Genomic DNA, 14,910 nt, shown 5'->3' on the forward strand with positions numbered 1-14,910 from the left:
TATTTTAACAAATATGTTCTGCAACATTATACTGCTATACTTAATCAGCAGTAGGAAAGGGAAGCTGAGTGAGGGGAAAACTGTCCAGCAGGTTTTTCCAACTCTAACTCTTCCCAGAGACCCTGAAGGTTACCATGGTGTGTGGTTACTGAAAGCAGTTGGGAGGCCCAGGAAAACACTCCCTCCTCTTTCTCCAAGCATGAGCCACCCACAGGTAGATGCAAAGCAGACCTGAAGCCAGACTAATACGGATCAAGATAATCAGTATGGTTCAGAAGTCATGGAACTGTCACCATTACAGTTTCATTCAATTACCTTTCCCAAGAATGGTTTATTAGAGACTTGCTGGTAATTTTTGTGTGCACAAAAAATAAAGTGTGGGTAGGGCATGCAGTTACTGTTTGTCTGGCTAAGGTCTAAATAGGACCCCCAACCACAAAAATACCCAAAGCACCCTTAACATAAGCTCCGGGTAGCTCTAAGGGCATAAAATTTCAGCCACTTCCAGTCCTCTTCTGCCATAGAGAACGAAGATAAATCTGGGCTTAGCCATGCAGGGACAGTAGAAATAGATGTCCCCGAATATTTATTTAAGGGACTCTCTGTAAGACACCATATTTATCCTGTTAGCCTAAGGTTTTGTGGTTGTCTCATAAATAGCACTGAGGGCAGGACAAGAGTAGCAGAGAGTGTAACCAGACCACTGTGGGTTTCTGAATCATGCTGGGATAGTGGAGAGATAGAAATGATTGGAAGACCATCATGTGGAAAGGTTGTGAAGCTGGATATCAGTGGACTGTGCCTGGCAGCTCCTTCTGCCTGTGAGTATTTGTGGCTACCAGTTTTCGTGAAGGTTCTCCCTGGGAAAGTGATGAGACCTCTGTATGTTCAAGGCATTTAAAGGGTGGTCAGAGGGTGGAGGCTTGTGGGCATTGCTCATTTGCATATGCCACTTTGTTCAAGTATTTGCAAATATGGTACGTGACTACTGTTATTTAGCCTTTGTTTACTGCCAAGATCTACTAAGCATTGTGCCGAACACACAAGAGAATGCTGCCAATCTATAGGGCTTATTATAGCCTATGTTAGAAGAGCAAAAGCCTTTAGCCTAAAGAATGTTTATTTTCAAAATTCAGATTAGAGGGAAATGAAGTGACCATCTTTCCCTTTGCAGACAGCTTTTGTGGTGCTGCTAACATGATGTGGATTTACTGAAATAATACTTCTTTTTTTCTACATGTTTTTTTTTTCATGCCATCCCTTCACCTGCAGTCAGTACCAAGTTCTTTGAACTTTCTAAATAGTTTTCTAAAGCCCTTGCAAAGGACTTTAAGGGTTGTTGGAAACTTAGAATGACTGGTTTTTGGCTTATATCCGGATCATAACAACTGCACGCCATTGACTTGTTCTGCACCTGAGTAATCCTGTTGATACACATTTCTCTACATGCATGCACATATGCATGTATGTAGAAGCAGCCTCGAAATGGCTTGAGTTGGATTGGGGATGCAGGACTGTGGGAAGAGTGGGTTTAACCCTTCTCCTTCCATGCCCCTACCAAAGGAAGGCACTCCAAGCAGAAGTTGCATTTGCCTGAAGCTTACTCTGTTGTTGATCCCTGCTGTATGTTCTCTGTGTTTCACTGCTGGATTGGTCTTATTTGGTATTTGTAATTGTTTTTTTAATGTTTGTATTTAATTTTGTTGTGCACTACTTTGAGTAAGAGTGTAGAAAAGCCATCTCTAAAATTGATATATAATATAAAAGATAGTTATTGGAATTGCTAGCCTGGTGTTGGTTTCAATACCTCCCAATCTAACTGGGCATTTAAAAGTCCTACCTCTTCCAGCTCAGCCTCCTTCATTGGCTCATCTCTTCTTTCATCTTCTTGTTGGTTCTTTCCTTCATGCTTGTAACATTCTTTTCCCCCCTTGCGATTTCCCCAACCAACTATTGTATAAACATGAAGTAGGAAATGTGGGCTTGGCCCCTGCCTCCAGTACTGTGCATTTCAGATACATGAAGGTGCGGTGTCCTCTAAATTCCATCCCAGGCCCATCCTTTCTGCTTGATCACATACAAGGGTCATCTAGAAGGATGCAGGAGCACAGAGGAGAGAAGGGTGATGTGAAGGAATCCTAGCTATGTGCATTGTACAGAGTTGGGATTTGACTTGTATCTGAGCCACCCAGCCCAGTAAAAGGTGACGGAGGACAAATGGCTTGCTATAGCCTCTGGTAATATCCATGATTGCCATCAGTTTCTATGAGCTCTGCCCATAGCTGACACTAGTGCTCCACCCGCTTCGGAAGCATCGATAGGGCAGAGTGGTATTGGCTGCAAGCTGAGCCAAACCAAGAGTGCTGATGATTCGTTAAGTAAAAAGACCACAGTAGTCAATACACTTTCAAACCGCAAAAGACAGATGGAGAAAGGAGGATAATGACTGGCTGCCTTTCACACTGCATTGGGCCTTCAGTCTGCTTGAACTGCTAACTTTATCGACAACCCATCTGAAACTCCCATCAGCAAGCATTAAGCTTTTGTTTTCATCATTGTGTCTGGCTCCTTCACTTGCTCTCTCTCCTCTTTGGGGAGATGGGGGCTTTCAACAGCTGACTAAACCAAGGGGGATCGACCTCCCCCACCACCATCCCCTCTTTGTTGGCATAGAATACCTCTTCTGTGGCCTGAGATTTCAAGGTGCAGCAGACTACAGGCTGACAGAAAGTCTACTCAAGTACCGCAGTGCAGAAGTCTTTGTTGTGAATAGGGCCAGCCCTGCTCTGGGATGTGGTGCATTATGAGAAAAAAATGGTGGAAACATGGCACCCCTTCTGGAAAAAACAGAGGTTGCAGGATATATCTTTCCATATCTGCTCAGTTTGGGACCCTCCTCAGTAATTTGGACTTCTAAGCAACCTCCCCCCACCCGCTGGAGCTTCAATTAAAAACACATACACACATCCTCGAGGCTCAAGCTTTGATTCCTGTTGCTTCTCAGAGTGACATCGATCTGGAACCAGCCTCACTCCCCCACTATTCAGTGAGGCTGGTTCCGGGTGTCACTCTGAGAAGCAATGGTAGTGCAGAACCAAGAACTCATTGGGAAGAACTGAATAGTAAAGATCTCTTCTGTTTCAGTGTTTTAGAGCTACCTTTGCAGTTTTGCTGATCAAGCCGAGCCTGCTAGCCCATGTGTACTTGCACCAACTGGCATGGGGACTGGCTCCCTAAACTTGCTGACTGGCTCCCTAAACCTGTCTGACCTGTGTGTGCTGTGAAATGCAAGCAGCTTAAGAAAGCAGAAACCAGAGTTTGGGGCAGGGTGCATCCTCTGACAAAGCAACCTTGATGGGCCCCCTGAATTTGGAAGAGGTGGGCTATGCTGACCAAGATTTCTCGCATGCATGCTGCCTCTGACCTTGGATTCTCCATGCAAAATGAGCATGGCAGTGTTGCTGGGACCATGACTGTTTGCTGTTCCTGGAGCTTTTTCAGATGGTGACTTTACCGCAACTTTCCTTTGGGAAGGTAGGTGTGCATTCACATATCAGCCAGATTTCCCCCAAAGTCTGTGCAATATTTCTGAGAGCACTTCACATATGACTTGGGTTTTCCCTTCCGTATTGGGACCTATCCCGATCTATGTCCGGGGTAAAAAACACCCCTCTTTTTGCATCAGAGTATCCATTATGCCCTGAACTCGCCTGCTATCTGAAAAGCCTCCTGGAAGTTTTTCACACAGGGCTTTTAACTCACATCTCCTCTGGAATGGAGGGTGTATGTTCTCATATCAGCCAAATTTACCCCAAAGTCCCTGCAAGCTATCAGGGAGCACTTCACATACAATTTGAGTTTTTCATTCTCAAATCAAGTGTAGCCTGATTTGAATCAGGGGTTTTAAAAAATCCACTTTTGGTGTTAGGTTTTTGGCAGGGGCAACTTCGAACTCTCAGTAAAGCCTCACAGTATAGTCGCAGTAAAGCCTGCTGTCTGGGAAAGCTCCTGGAGATTTCCAAAAAGAATTTGAAGATTTCCTTCAAATTCAAGAGAGCCTAAGTATATTTGATTGGAATTGTGTTTAAAACAATCGCACTTTGAGATCTTCCTGTCCTATAGCAGCAGCAGCCGCTGCCAATGCTTGCATTGCAAGCTGAGCTCTGATTTTTGCCTCACAGGCACAGGCCCGTTTGAAGATTTAAGGCTCTCTCAGAGTGCCATACAGAAGGCTGGCAGCACTTCCACTGCCCAGGAGCTGTGGCAGGGCGAGCGGAGGAGCAGTACCCTGGGAACTTGTGGGGAAGGAGGAGGAAACATTGCCAAGAAACATGGAAAATCAATTATATTCCTGTCCTGATCTTAAGTTTTTTGATGGGCTACATCAGTCTGCCCATTCGTTTCAGCAGAGCTAAAGGTGTTGAGTTCACTCTAACACTGTTACTTAAATTAGGTGCCGTCTCCTCTTATTTAAAGAAGAAATTCCCTTCCCATGTCTTCACTGTTCAGCAGCTGGAAAAATGCTGCTGTGGTTGTGTGGGGTCCCTTTGGAAGAAAGAGAAAAAATTTGGCAAGTGTGGAATGGAAAGGAATGGTCTGGCTGCGTCCCTGGTCTCCTCCCCTTAGGGCAGAATTGTCTTTTCTCTCCCCTGCCCTTCCTCCTCCTCCTCCTCCTCCTCCTCCTCCTCCTGCAGCTCTCTCTTTCCACTCCCTCCTGTCATTCTGGCTTTTTCTCCACCTCTTTTCTTACACCCCACTCCACCCCAGCTCCAGTCACTCTCAGTGACTGAGCTGAGTTCCAGCAACCCTAGTTCCATACTCTGGACACTCAGCCTCTTCTGTGATGTCATCCTGAAATCGCATAACTACGGGATGATAAGTGAACCTCTCGGGACCTGACTGGCTGAAATTACAGACAAGGTTTTATCCCACTCGCTTCCTACAAGCCAGAGGAAAAATAAACCTCACTTCGTGCCTGACAGATGGAAAGGCACTGCACTCTTGCAGGGTCTTTTAGGAGCAGCCTTACTCTTCAGCTCTGAGGAATAAGCAGCCAAGCACAGCTTTTCTCCAGCTACAGAGGCTTCTCTCTATGGTGAGTTCAGCTTCCCTGTGCCAGGGTTTAGTTTTTCTGTTGGGGTGAGCCAAGCTCATAGCCAGCAAAAATGGGGTCAGCTTCAGCCCCTGCTTCTTGGGTTGGAGGTGCTGAGGCAGGGGCTGGCTTCTTGGCATCACCAGCCTCAGAGGTGGGCAGGCAATGAAACAGCATTAGAATCCAGGCTGAAATGAAGGATCTGAGTACAGGGTGTGCTCGCTCTCCCAGTGGGACTGCTGCAGTGCTGTATCTTCAAGGTCCCTTCACCCAGCTGCCAGTAGATCACCTTTGTGGCATCAGGGCTTGGCACAGACAGATGCTCTTCTAGCTACAAGCAGTTTGCCAGGGACAAGCTGTATTTTGAGAAGTCACCCCACCCCACCCCAGCAAATTGCACCTATCTTTTTATATGAACTTGATGGGACTTGTATTTAAAAAATCTCCCTGGTATGCCTTATAGAGGTGTTTTGATCATCTGCTGTGTGTTAAGAATAAGAACATCACTGAAATTCTCAGAAGGGTTTGAGGGAGAAAGGATGCTAAAGCTTTACCTAGAGTAACAGATGGTTAGAAATAACTTTTGAGCACAAATCACTACTTTGTGGGGTCCGTGTGGGGTGGGCTGATTCACTCCAGTTATACTGCTTGATGCCATCCACTGTGCATGAGTCAGAAGCTGGTTGCATGCAAGCTAGGATCTACAGGACACAAGGGCTGTTCTGTGAGGATCAAAAACATCTTTTTTGCACCACCAGTTCAAAGCAGATGATTTGATTTTGTACTCTGTTGCCCTGAGACTGTTGTTGACTTCAACATGTAAACGATTCCTTCTCATTAGTATTTTTACGCAGGGGCGCAACTGACGCCAGTGAGACTTGCAAAATTATATTTGGAATGGACTCCCATCTTTTTCAGAAAGCTGGACTCCATCCGAATTGGCAGTACCATCTCCCTTACGGCTTCTTCTTTTTATAACTTTTGTTTATCAGGACATGGACTTGGAGGTGGGCAATATATGGAAAAGGAGCTGTGGTGACGCAAAACTGCCTGCCATACTTGTGTATTGTCCATTTTGTTGGCATGTGTGGTATGCAACTACAGAATGTGGTATAGGTCTACCTGGCTATGCTGGTGAATTTCCCTCAGTGAAGCAAAGAGAGAGATGGAGAGATTTGGAGGGAAAGTGATTTCTTTTTTCCTGGCAGCACAATCCCCGCTTTTGCTGTGTGAATCAATACAGATAGCTCAGGCCATCTCTTCCCCGCTTTCATACCACTGCAGTATCAAATACCTCTGACGGCTCTGGCAGCTGGGTCAATAAACAAATGTGTGTTCCTCCTCCGCCTGCCTGCCTGCCTGCATGTCACTTGACTGAACAGCTTTGCTGGCACTCATTACCGTAACAGAGCAGATCGACAAGGGGGCACCTGTTACGATGTGACTGGGCATCGCAACAGAATCCTTTCATCCAGTTTTTTTTTTTTTTAAGGTTCTTGTGCAAGCTGGAGATGCTCATTTAAGTGTGTGGGAAGAAAGGGAGGGAAACAAACACTTCTAATATGGTATTGTCAAAAGGAGTTTGCAAAAGCAGTGTGTGTAGGGGTGACCCTTTGGTCCTGGCACATATGGTGATTCTCCATTTGTAGGAGGGCGTCGGCAGTCGTGCTGATTTTGCTTGGGAACGGTTCATAGGAATCGGAAACAATGAGGAGCAGTGCAAATGTTCATCTCCCAAAAGCTTCCTTTTTACTTTGTAAGATTGTTGAGGGGTATAGTCTGTGGAAAGGAAAATCATATATTTGGAAAACTTGAAAGTGTGGGCCTCTGAGGTAAAATATATGGCATTAATATGCTGAGGGAAAACATTGGCATTAGAGAGGGTCTCAGTGTTACAGCTTTTGTGAAGCAAGGAAGACCAAATATCCCATTGGCTGTGTTGCATCTTGCCATAAGAAGAGGGAGGCAGAATACAGCACCCTTCTTGGTGGCTGAACCCCTCACTTCTAGAAACAGTGGAGACTGCCATAGGTGTCTATGTGGCTTAAGCCCCCACAGTGAGGATGTAGTGTCACAGCCTCTGTGTGATCCTGGGCTTCTAGAATAAGTCAGAGAATGCTACCATTAGAGGGAATGTTGGACCACATCATCTCTGTAAAGAGCCACCTCATAAGGGGAAACACAGATTGCAGCCTTGATAGGGAGGAACAAACTTGCTGTGATGTGTGAGATCCATTTGCCCAATTAATCCTCCATTTCTGAAGCTGCCTCACAATATCATACAGGAGCTTACAAGTTTCCTCCCATAGGGTGAAAACATCCCTCCTCTAGTGCTGCAGTCCCAGTCAGATTCCTCCCTTCCATAGCTCCTATTAATTGAAAGGAAACTGTTGGAGATCTTATTTACCATTCATCCATGTTCCGGTCTAGTTTGGCTCCAAGCTGTCCTATCTACACAAGGATTTCCTGTCTACTAGAAACATTGTTGTGTTCAACATCACCACCAGAGGGTAGAGCGGCATACTTTGGGGCACGTTAGGTGTGCCATATATCCTCAGGTATCTCTACGCTTGCCTTTGTAAATGACCTGACATGCCCTTTCTCCTCTGAAAGGGGAAGAGAACAGTCTATAACTCTTTGCCCCCCTACTAATGTTACCATGGACCCTTCAAATAGCATGACGTGGCCCAGGATGCATCCTGGGTTCTTTTCTGGCTGTGTTTTCAATTTAAAAATAATCCCTTGAGCTTGGCAGTGGGATAATGTTGAGAGGGTTCTGCTGGTATCAGTGGACAGGTGCTAGACCTAGAACTAAATAAAGATATTTGTGTTGTTTTCTCCTTTATCATGCACTTCATTTCTTAGTAACGGGCCTGTACCACCTGCCTCTGTGCTTTGGTCCACCAAGCAGCAATACCAAAACATCTAGTTAGACACACTCACACAGGCTACAGTTCATGTTTATCTACACAGAATAAATAAAAGTTGTGCCGTCGAGTCAGTGTCGACTCCTGGCGCCCACAGAGCCCTGTGGTTTTCTTTGGTAGAGTACAGGAGGGGTTTACCATTGCCCTCTCCCATGCAGTATGAGATGATGCCTTTCAGCATCTTCCTGTTTTGCTGCTGCCCCATAGTCTGGGAAACATACCAGCGGGGATTCGAACCAGCAACTTCTTGTTCCCTAGGCAAGTTACTGCCCCGCTGCACCATTAGGTGGCTCCCACAGAGAATAGCTTCCCCAAAATACCAAGGGGCACTGCGTTTGGCTGAGGGAGGTGGTTAGAGCTATGCAAAGCCCTCCTCCCCCTTTCATACTACTTGTGGCTTACCCACGGAGTAAACCAGTTGATTTGTGCGGCTGTCCAGCCCTTGGGAAGAATGTTGGAGCCTCATCTCATCTTTTTAAAAGAAAATAGGCGGCATGCCAGGCAGCAGGCTGGCAACCTGGGCTACAAATAGCCATTGTGGGAAATGTCATCTCATAGAAATTGTGCTTTGAGTCACTTCTTGAGAGACACCAGAAATAGGTTGCTAGGTTTAGGTGTTAGCAGGAAGAACTAGGAGGTTAGCTAATATATGTTGTGGAGACACTTATATGGAGAGAGATGTGTCAGGTGCATGTTCACTGGGACACAGTGCACGCCATCTGGACTTATGCTTTCTTCATGTTAGAAATCTGTCTGCACAACCCTTAAGGTTCTCCTGCCCTTCGGGGGTATCGGTGGCAATAGAAGGAAGGGTGGGGGGGATCAAGAAAGATTGTTGTGCGTGGGCAATATTCTTATGCAAGGAAGTGTTAGTTTGGATGCTGCTCGGCAAGTCTAAATGCATTTTGGTCCAATGAAGATTGTGTATCTGTATCAGCATTGCTATGATTGCTGGTGTATGTAAGAAGATGCTTGTGGGTTGTGTGCGCCTTTTTCTGTACACATGGTCTGGTTAGGTCTCTCTGTGGTTTGTACTTAGTAATTGCTCTGTGTGTACACAAATATGGAATCCATGGCAATGTTCGGTCTGAGTGTATTTATGCTACGGTGTATATGCATGCATCCACATCCATGTACACTAAGCTGGTTTTTTGTAGTTGTTGTTTTGCCATGAATATATATACTAATTCGATGTTGCTGCCTGTATTGTGAGCATTCCGTATCTTTGGCACTTCTGCAGAGGAGAGAAAGAAGTTACCTCGTTAGAAAAACATATACATTTTCCTTGCTTGCCTGTGTTATGATTTTTGCTCTGAATGCATGCTCACACCATAGTTGCTGCTTCTGTGTGTTGTGTATGTGTTCACCCTTGCACTTTGCCTAGGTGGCATTCTGTGGAAAAGAAGCGTAGCTCCTTGCTGGCAGGTTTGGGCTGTGAGGCAGTTTCGGAAGTGCTGGCTGTCTACAGATAGGAGCCTCTGACTCCACATTCTTCCATTAGCCCATCTTCCCTCCCTGAATCAGCCCTTGGCCCATTGCCAGCTAGAAGTCACTTTTTCCCCTAAATGAGAGCATTCCATATTGCAGGGAAGACTCTTCCAGGAACTCTCACAGAGGATCTAGGAAAAGAAGCAGAAAGTGTTTGGGTAAGATGGCTCCCCACAGTGTCAACTGGAACTCACAGTGTGGCAGTCACATACCCCAGATTGCTTCCTTTTCATTGTGATTATGATTAAATATTGAGCTATTGGAAAACATGGTTTAAAAAAATCAAATCAAATCAAAACTAGAGCCCAGTTCACACATAAAACAACTTAGGATGAGTTACTGAGACCATGCAATAGGACTGTGCAGTTTTGCAATGGCAAATTATGTAAGCATGTCTATTTTCAAAATATATCATCCTCCCCCTCTCCCCACCCCATGTGAATTGCTGTCAGTCTGGCTTCAGCTTTAATTTGCTACAAATTACCTGAAGGTGATGGGGTGGGGGTGGGGGTGGGGTGGGAATTTGCTACTTGGTAATCCCCAGAACTGGAGAAAATATTTTGTCTTGCAAACGCTGTGCAGGGTGCTTACTAAATTAGTCCCTGCAACGGGGTCACGGCGTATCTCTGAAGTGTGTTTCCACACTCCCTGTGTTGTGACACCACAGTCCGTACACTGACAGCAGGGTGCCATTCATTTTCCCAATGCCTTGTTTTGAATTTAATCGCTGCAATATAGTGCTATAAAGTTGTATATCTGGCGTTAAAAAGTTGCTGTTTTTTCAAGTGGTTAGTTTTCATGAGACTGCTCCCTCTGCTGGGCGTGTTGCTCTTTACGTTTTGAATGTGATTTACCTGAACGGAAGCATTTTGCTGCTGTTGAGCAGCTAATGTGGAAAGCGCCCAGGCTCATCTCCAGATCTGTCTTTAGGCTTGCTGCATTCCCTGGATGCTGGTGAGAAATAACTGACCCTTCCTTTGTAGGGAAATTTTCTTTGCTTGTGTGAAGAAATGTTTTGGTGAGCTATAGTCTAGGTCAGTGGTTCCGTTCCCAATCAAGGGTACATGAACCCAGTACTCAGAGCACTCCTGCATTTCCAACTAACTTGACTAGTGAGTAGGACACAACTCCGTTGCCTCTTATTCAGAGGAACTGACTATTGCAGTCAGTCATTGAATTATATCCAGATTGAGTTACTCATGAGTAATGCTATTGCAGTTAGTGGGGAAAGTTTATTCTATTAATTTCTGTGGGAGTACGCATGAATAATTTAGTCTAGATATAAGCCAGTGACTGTAATAGTATATCTCATAACTATAACATGTGTGCGTGTGTGTTTCAGTTCCAAGTTGGCATAAAAATGGGGAGTTCCTTGTGGACTGTATTGGGTTTAGTGGGTCACAAATTGTACCCCACTGACTAGATGTCCCTCAGATCCCTTGTGGTCTTGCAGTGTTCTGGTCTTAAAACCCCTCCCAACAGTTTTCCAATTATAGAAGTGGTTTTATTTAACCCTGGATCAATGCAGATGCATTTGCTGCAAAACATCCTGTGTTCTGATGATGTGAAAAAGAAAAAAGTCAGTAAATCTGTTTTGCTCCAGTAGCCAACAGCGCTTCTCCAACCACGATCAGATCCTGTGGGAATGGAACATGGTGGAGCTGTGCTGCCTTCAGAGACACATACTGGCGTCGCTTGTCTGCAGTAGCCTGGAGGGTAGATGATGTGATAATGACTGGCAACTGGTTGGCAGGGTCACAGTGTCCCTTCCTCTCATAGCTAAATGCAGACAAATGCCTGGGTACCATTTGTGTCTTAATTGGAGCTTTTAGATTTTGCAGCACAGTAAGCTCACAATTAAATTTCCTGTTGCCTCCCTTGTCTTCTTTTCCATGCAGAAGTTGGACATACCCAAGGGCCTCTGGATGGGAGCCTCTACGCCAAGGTGAAGAAGAAAGACTCGCTCCACGGCAGCACCGGCACCGTCAACACAAACCGCATTACACTCTCGGCCGCTCCCAACCACATTGAGCACACCCTCTCTGTCAGCAGCGATTCGGGCAACTCCACCGCTTCTACCAAAACTGACAAGACTGATGAGCAGGCAGTGCCCACCGTTCCCAGCAGCAGTGGAGGAAACAATCCTGTACTGACTCCCGAAGAGAAGCGGGAGCTTGAGAGCTTGCTCAGCGGCTTTGGACTGGAGAACGAAGCTGCTATGCATAACCACAGCCCCAGTGGGGGAGCAGTGGTTGCCTCCACTGCATCTGGTCGCCGTGTCGTACCAGCTCAGGTGCATGTCAACGGGGAGGCCGCCAGCTTGGTGGCTGAGAGGGAAACGGACATTTTGGATGACGAATTGCCCAACCAGGATGGGCATAGCGTGGGCAGCCTAGGCACCCTCTCGTCTTTCGATGGCACCACCAACACTAGTGACATGGGCTACCATGAGGCTCCACGGATGGAGAGCCTCTCCTCCTTGCCCAATGGTTCATCCAACTTCAATGGCATAGACAAGCTGCATGATTCAGAGACTGTCATCAATGGTGGCTACCCCTATAACAACCAGAACACCTTAAGGAGTATGATGGGGCGTCACCCCCAGGATCCATATGGGCACATCCGGCCCTCTGTGTCTGCCCAGGAAAATTTGGCTGATTACTATCAGCATGGCTTCCCCACTCCTGGCTGGCTGCAACCTCAGCCCCCAACCTCCAGCCAGCAGTACCCCTATGGTTATGATCCAAATGCCATATACCGCTCCCAGTCCTTCCCCACAGCTACTGCTGAGACCCCCCAGCTCCCACAGGCACCCACCCGGAGCACGAGTAGTCGGGAAGCTGTTCAGAGGGGACTCAACTCCTGGCAGCAGCAAAGTGGCAGCAGGCCACCGTCCCGTCAACATGACGGTGGCCGAGAGAGCCACAGTCCCAGCCTCTCGAGTGCAAGCCCTCAGCCCAGCCCTTCGCAAGCAGCACCTTCTCAGAGCATCAGCATCCCTGAATTCCCCAGGGTGGCCTCTCAGAAGGAAATAGAACAGTCCATCGAGGCTCTCAACATGCTCATGCTTGACCTGGACCCCTCAGTGTCTGTGATGCACAAATCCCAGAGTGTCCCAGTGGCCTCCAGAGAAGACAAGCCACGCCCGGTAGCTCTGTCAGTGTCTGCCCAGCCTGTGACTGGTCCTCAAGTAGTGCAGCCAAGGTCTACCAATGCTTTTGGCCCCATTCCAGGAAGCCCCTCACACAATTCTGCTGGCACCATTGTGGCCCAGCCACCCGAACCAGCACCTAAAGCTCATCCTACGAGACTACTGCTCCATAATACCGGAGAGTCAGAGTACTCACCACAGGATTACAGGGAGGCCTGTTCACCTTATCAAAACCAACAGCCAAGTGTCACACAAGCAATGAGCTATGGCCCGACTGCAGGAAGTCCTCCGACATCTCCCAGGCCTCATGGGATGGCATACCAGCTCATGGAAGGGCAGCATCCACTACTTACATCGCCCCCATCCCCTGGGATGACCATTCTGGCTCAGGTACCCATAAAGGAAGCAGAGAATTACGAAGAGCCTTCTCGGCCCTTGGAAGAAGAGCCCCTGCACCTCGAAGGGCTGGTGGCCCACAGGGTAGCAGGTAGGAAGCCTTTCTCTCTGCTTTCTTGTGGACTTGGGGGGGGGTCTCTGTTCTAAGAGCTTAATTTTTGTCCCCCACCCCAATATCTTTTGGAGGTTAGTAGAAAACCAAAGATAAACTCAGTTCTGTTTCTATGACTTAGTCCAAAACAGAGTGAATAAACTGAAATATTGTGGTAGGATAAGGTACAAAACCCCTTCAGGACAGAGAAAATGAATGCTTCCTTTGCATGCACAACAGCCTTTGTTTGTTTGTTTGTTTGTTTGTTTCCATTTATATCCTGCCTTCCTTCCATCATGGTGCTCATGACAGCATGCATGGGGTCACCCATCCAGGCACCAGACCTTCAGATTCTAAACTTAGACCTGTTTAGCTTTGGGAAGATGCCAGTGTCACGTGCCCTCAGACCATGCCCTGGGACCATGGGCCCAGGTTTTCCATGGCTGCTATTACTGCTGCTTTACTCTTGACCAAAGAATGGGCTTGGACCCTGCACCACACACGTTTATGGCTCCTATAGCCTAGATGGATAGGACAAAGATGACGGAAGATGAGATGGCTTGGTAAAGCAGCAGTAAAACTGATGGAAGTCAAGAGTTAATTGGTAGTAGAAAGTGCTGTTTAAAAAAGGTAGTCCAAAGAAACAGTTATTACAGAAGGACACCCAACCACACTTGCAAATGCATCTACAGTACAGTAGATGAGAATCTGATCATGTTTCACATGTGCACATGCCTTCTTGTTTTATGTCTATACCAGTGGTAGTTGATCTGGTTGACAAGTGTGTCATAAGTCCAATGCAAGGTATTTGTGGCACTCTAGCGTGTACTGCAGCCCATGTGTATGCTCCTTCCCTCATGCATTGGGATGCCTCCAGTAACATTATGGGGGAGCACACAGGAGTTCAGACCTGACTCTTTCCTCTGGCCAGGACTGCAGGCCCTTCTGGTCCTGTCCAGAAGTGCCATACTGCCTGTGAGACCTGTGGCTGCAGGTAGGCCATTGGTAGTGTACAGAAAGTCTCATATCATGAGTTAGCGAAGATTATTGCAAGTGTTTTCCGATACTTTGTAGATTTATGAAGGTTTCCCTTTTCTTTTCCTGCACTTACCCTTAAAGGGAAGCCATTGTTGGCCTGGGGGCAATTGTACACATGTCTAGATTTAGATGTTCCTATAGCATTTACCTGGGCTAGGAACATAGGAAGCTGTCATATAGTGAGTCAGACCATTGGTCCATCTAGCTCAGTACTGTCTTCTGCAAGATTGTAGGCAGGAATTTCTCTCAGCCCTATGTTGGAGATGCCAGGGAGGGAACTTGGAACCTTCTGCCTGCAAGCATGCCCATGCTCTTCCCAAAGCAGCTCCATCCCCTAAGGGGAATATCTTACAGTGCTCACACATGTAGTCTCCCATTCATATGCAACCATGGTGAACTCTGCTTAGCAAAGGGGACAAGTCCTGCTTGCCTCTCCTGAGCTTGCTGTGCCTCCCTTCTTCCGAAGCTGTATATTTAATTGGGTGAAAACCAACATGCTTGATTTGTAACCACTGGTATTTGGCATAAAGGCATGTAGTGCAGAGCTTAGAAGTAAATTGCTCAGCAATTTCCTCCTTGACAAGACTGTGCTTTGACTTGATTTTATGCTCACTGAGTGAGCAGCACAAGGACCAGTGTTCCCTCTAAGGCGTGGGCTCACACGTTTTTTGATATCCGCTCAGTTAATTTTAGATCCTGCTCAGGCTGAATCAGGAAGGTCCCATTC

At 46.7% G+C, this 14,910-nt stretch overlaps 1 protein-coding gene across 21 annotated transcripts in view; it reads left to right on the forward strand.

The window, feature by feature from the left end:
- The window catches only part of TNS1 (tensin 1), a 432,927-nt gene that overhangs the window by 345,773 nt on the left and 72,244 nt on the right, over positions 1-14,910 (forward strand). For all 21 annotated transcript variants that reach the window (XM_053307444.1, XM_053307453.1, XM_053307473.1 and 18 more), the window contains one exon: positions 11,406-13,145. In XM_053307444.1, coding sequence (XP_053163419.1) covers positions 11,406-13,145 — 1,740 coding nt within the window. The remainder of the gene's footprint in view (positions 1-11,405; positions 13,146-14,910) is intronic.

Source organism: Hemicordylus capensis, chromosome 1, assembly GCF_027244095.1.
Source record: "Hemicordylus capensis ecotype Gifberg chromosome 1, rHemCap1.1.pri, whole genome shotgun sequence".
Lineage (NCBI taxonomy): Eukaryota > Metazoa > Chordata > Lepidosauria > Squamata > Cordylidae > Hemicordylus > Hemicordylus capensis.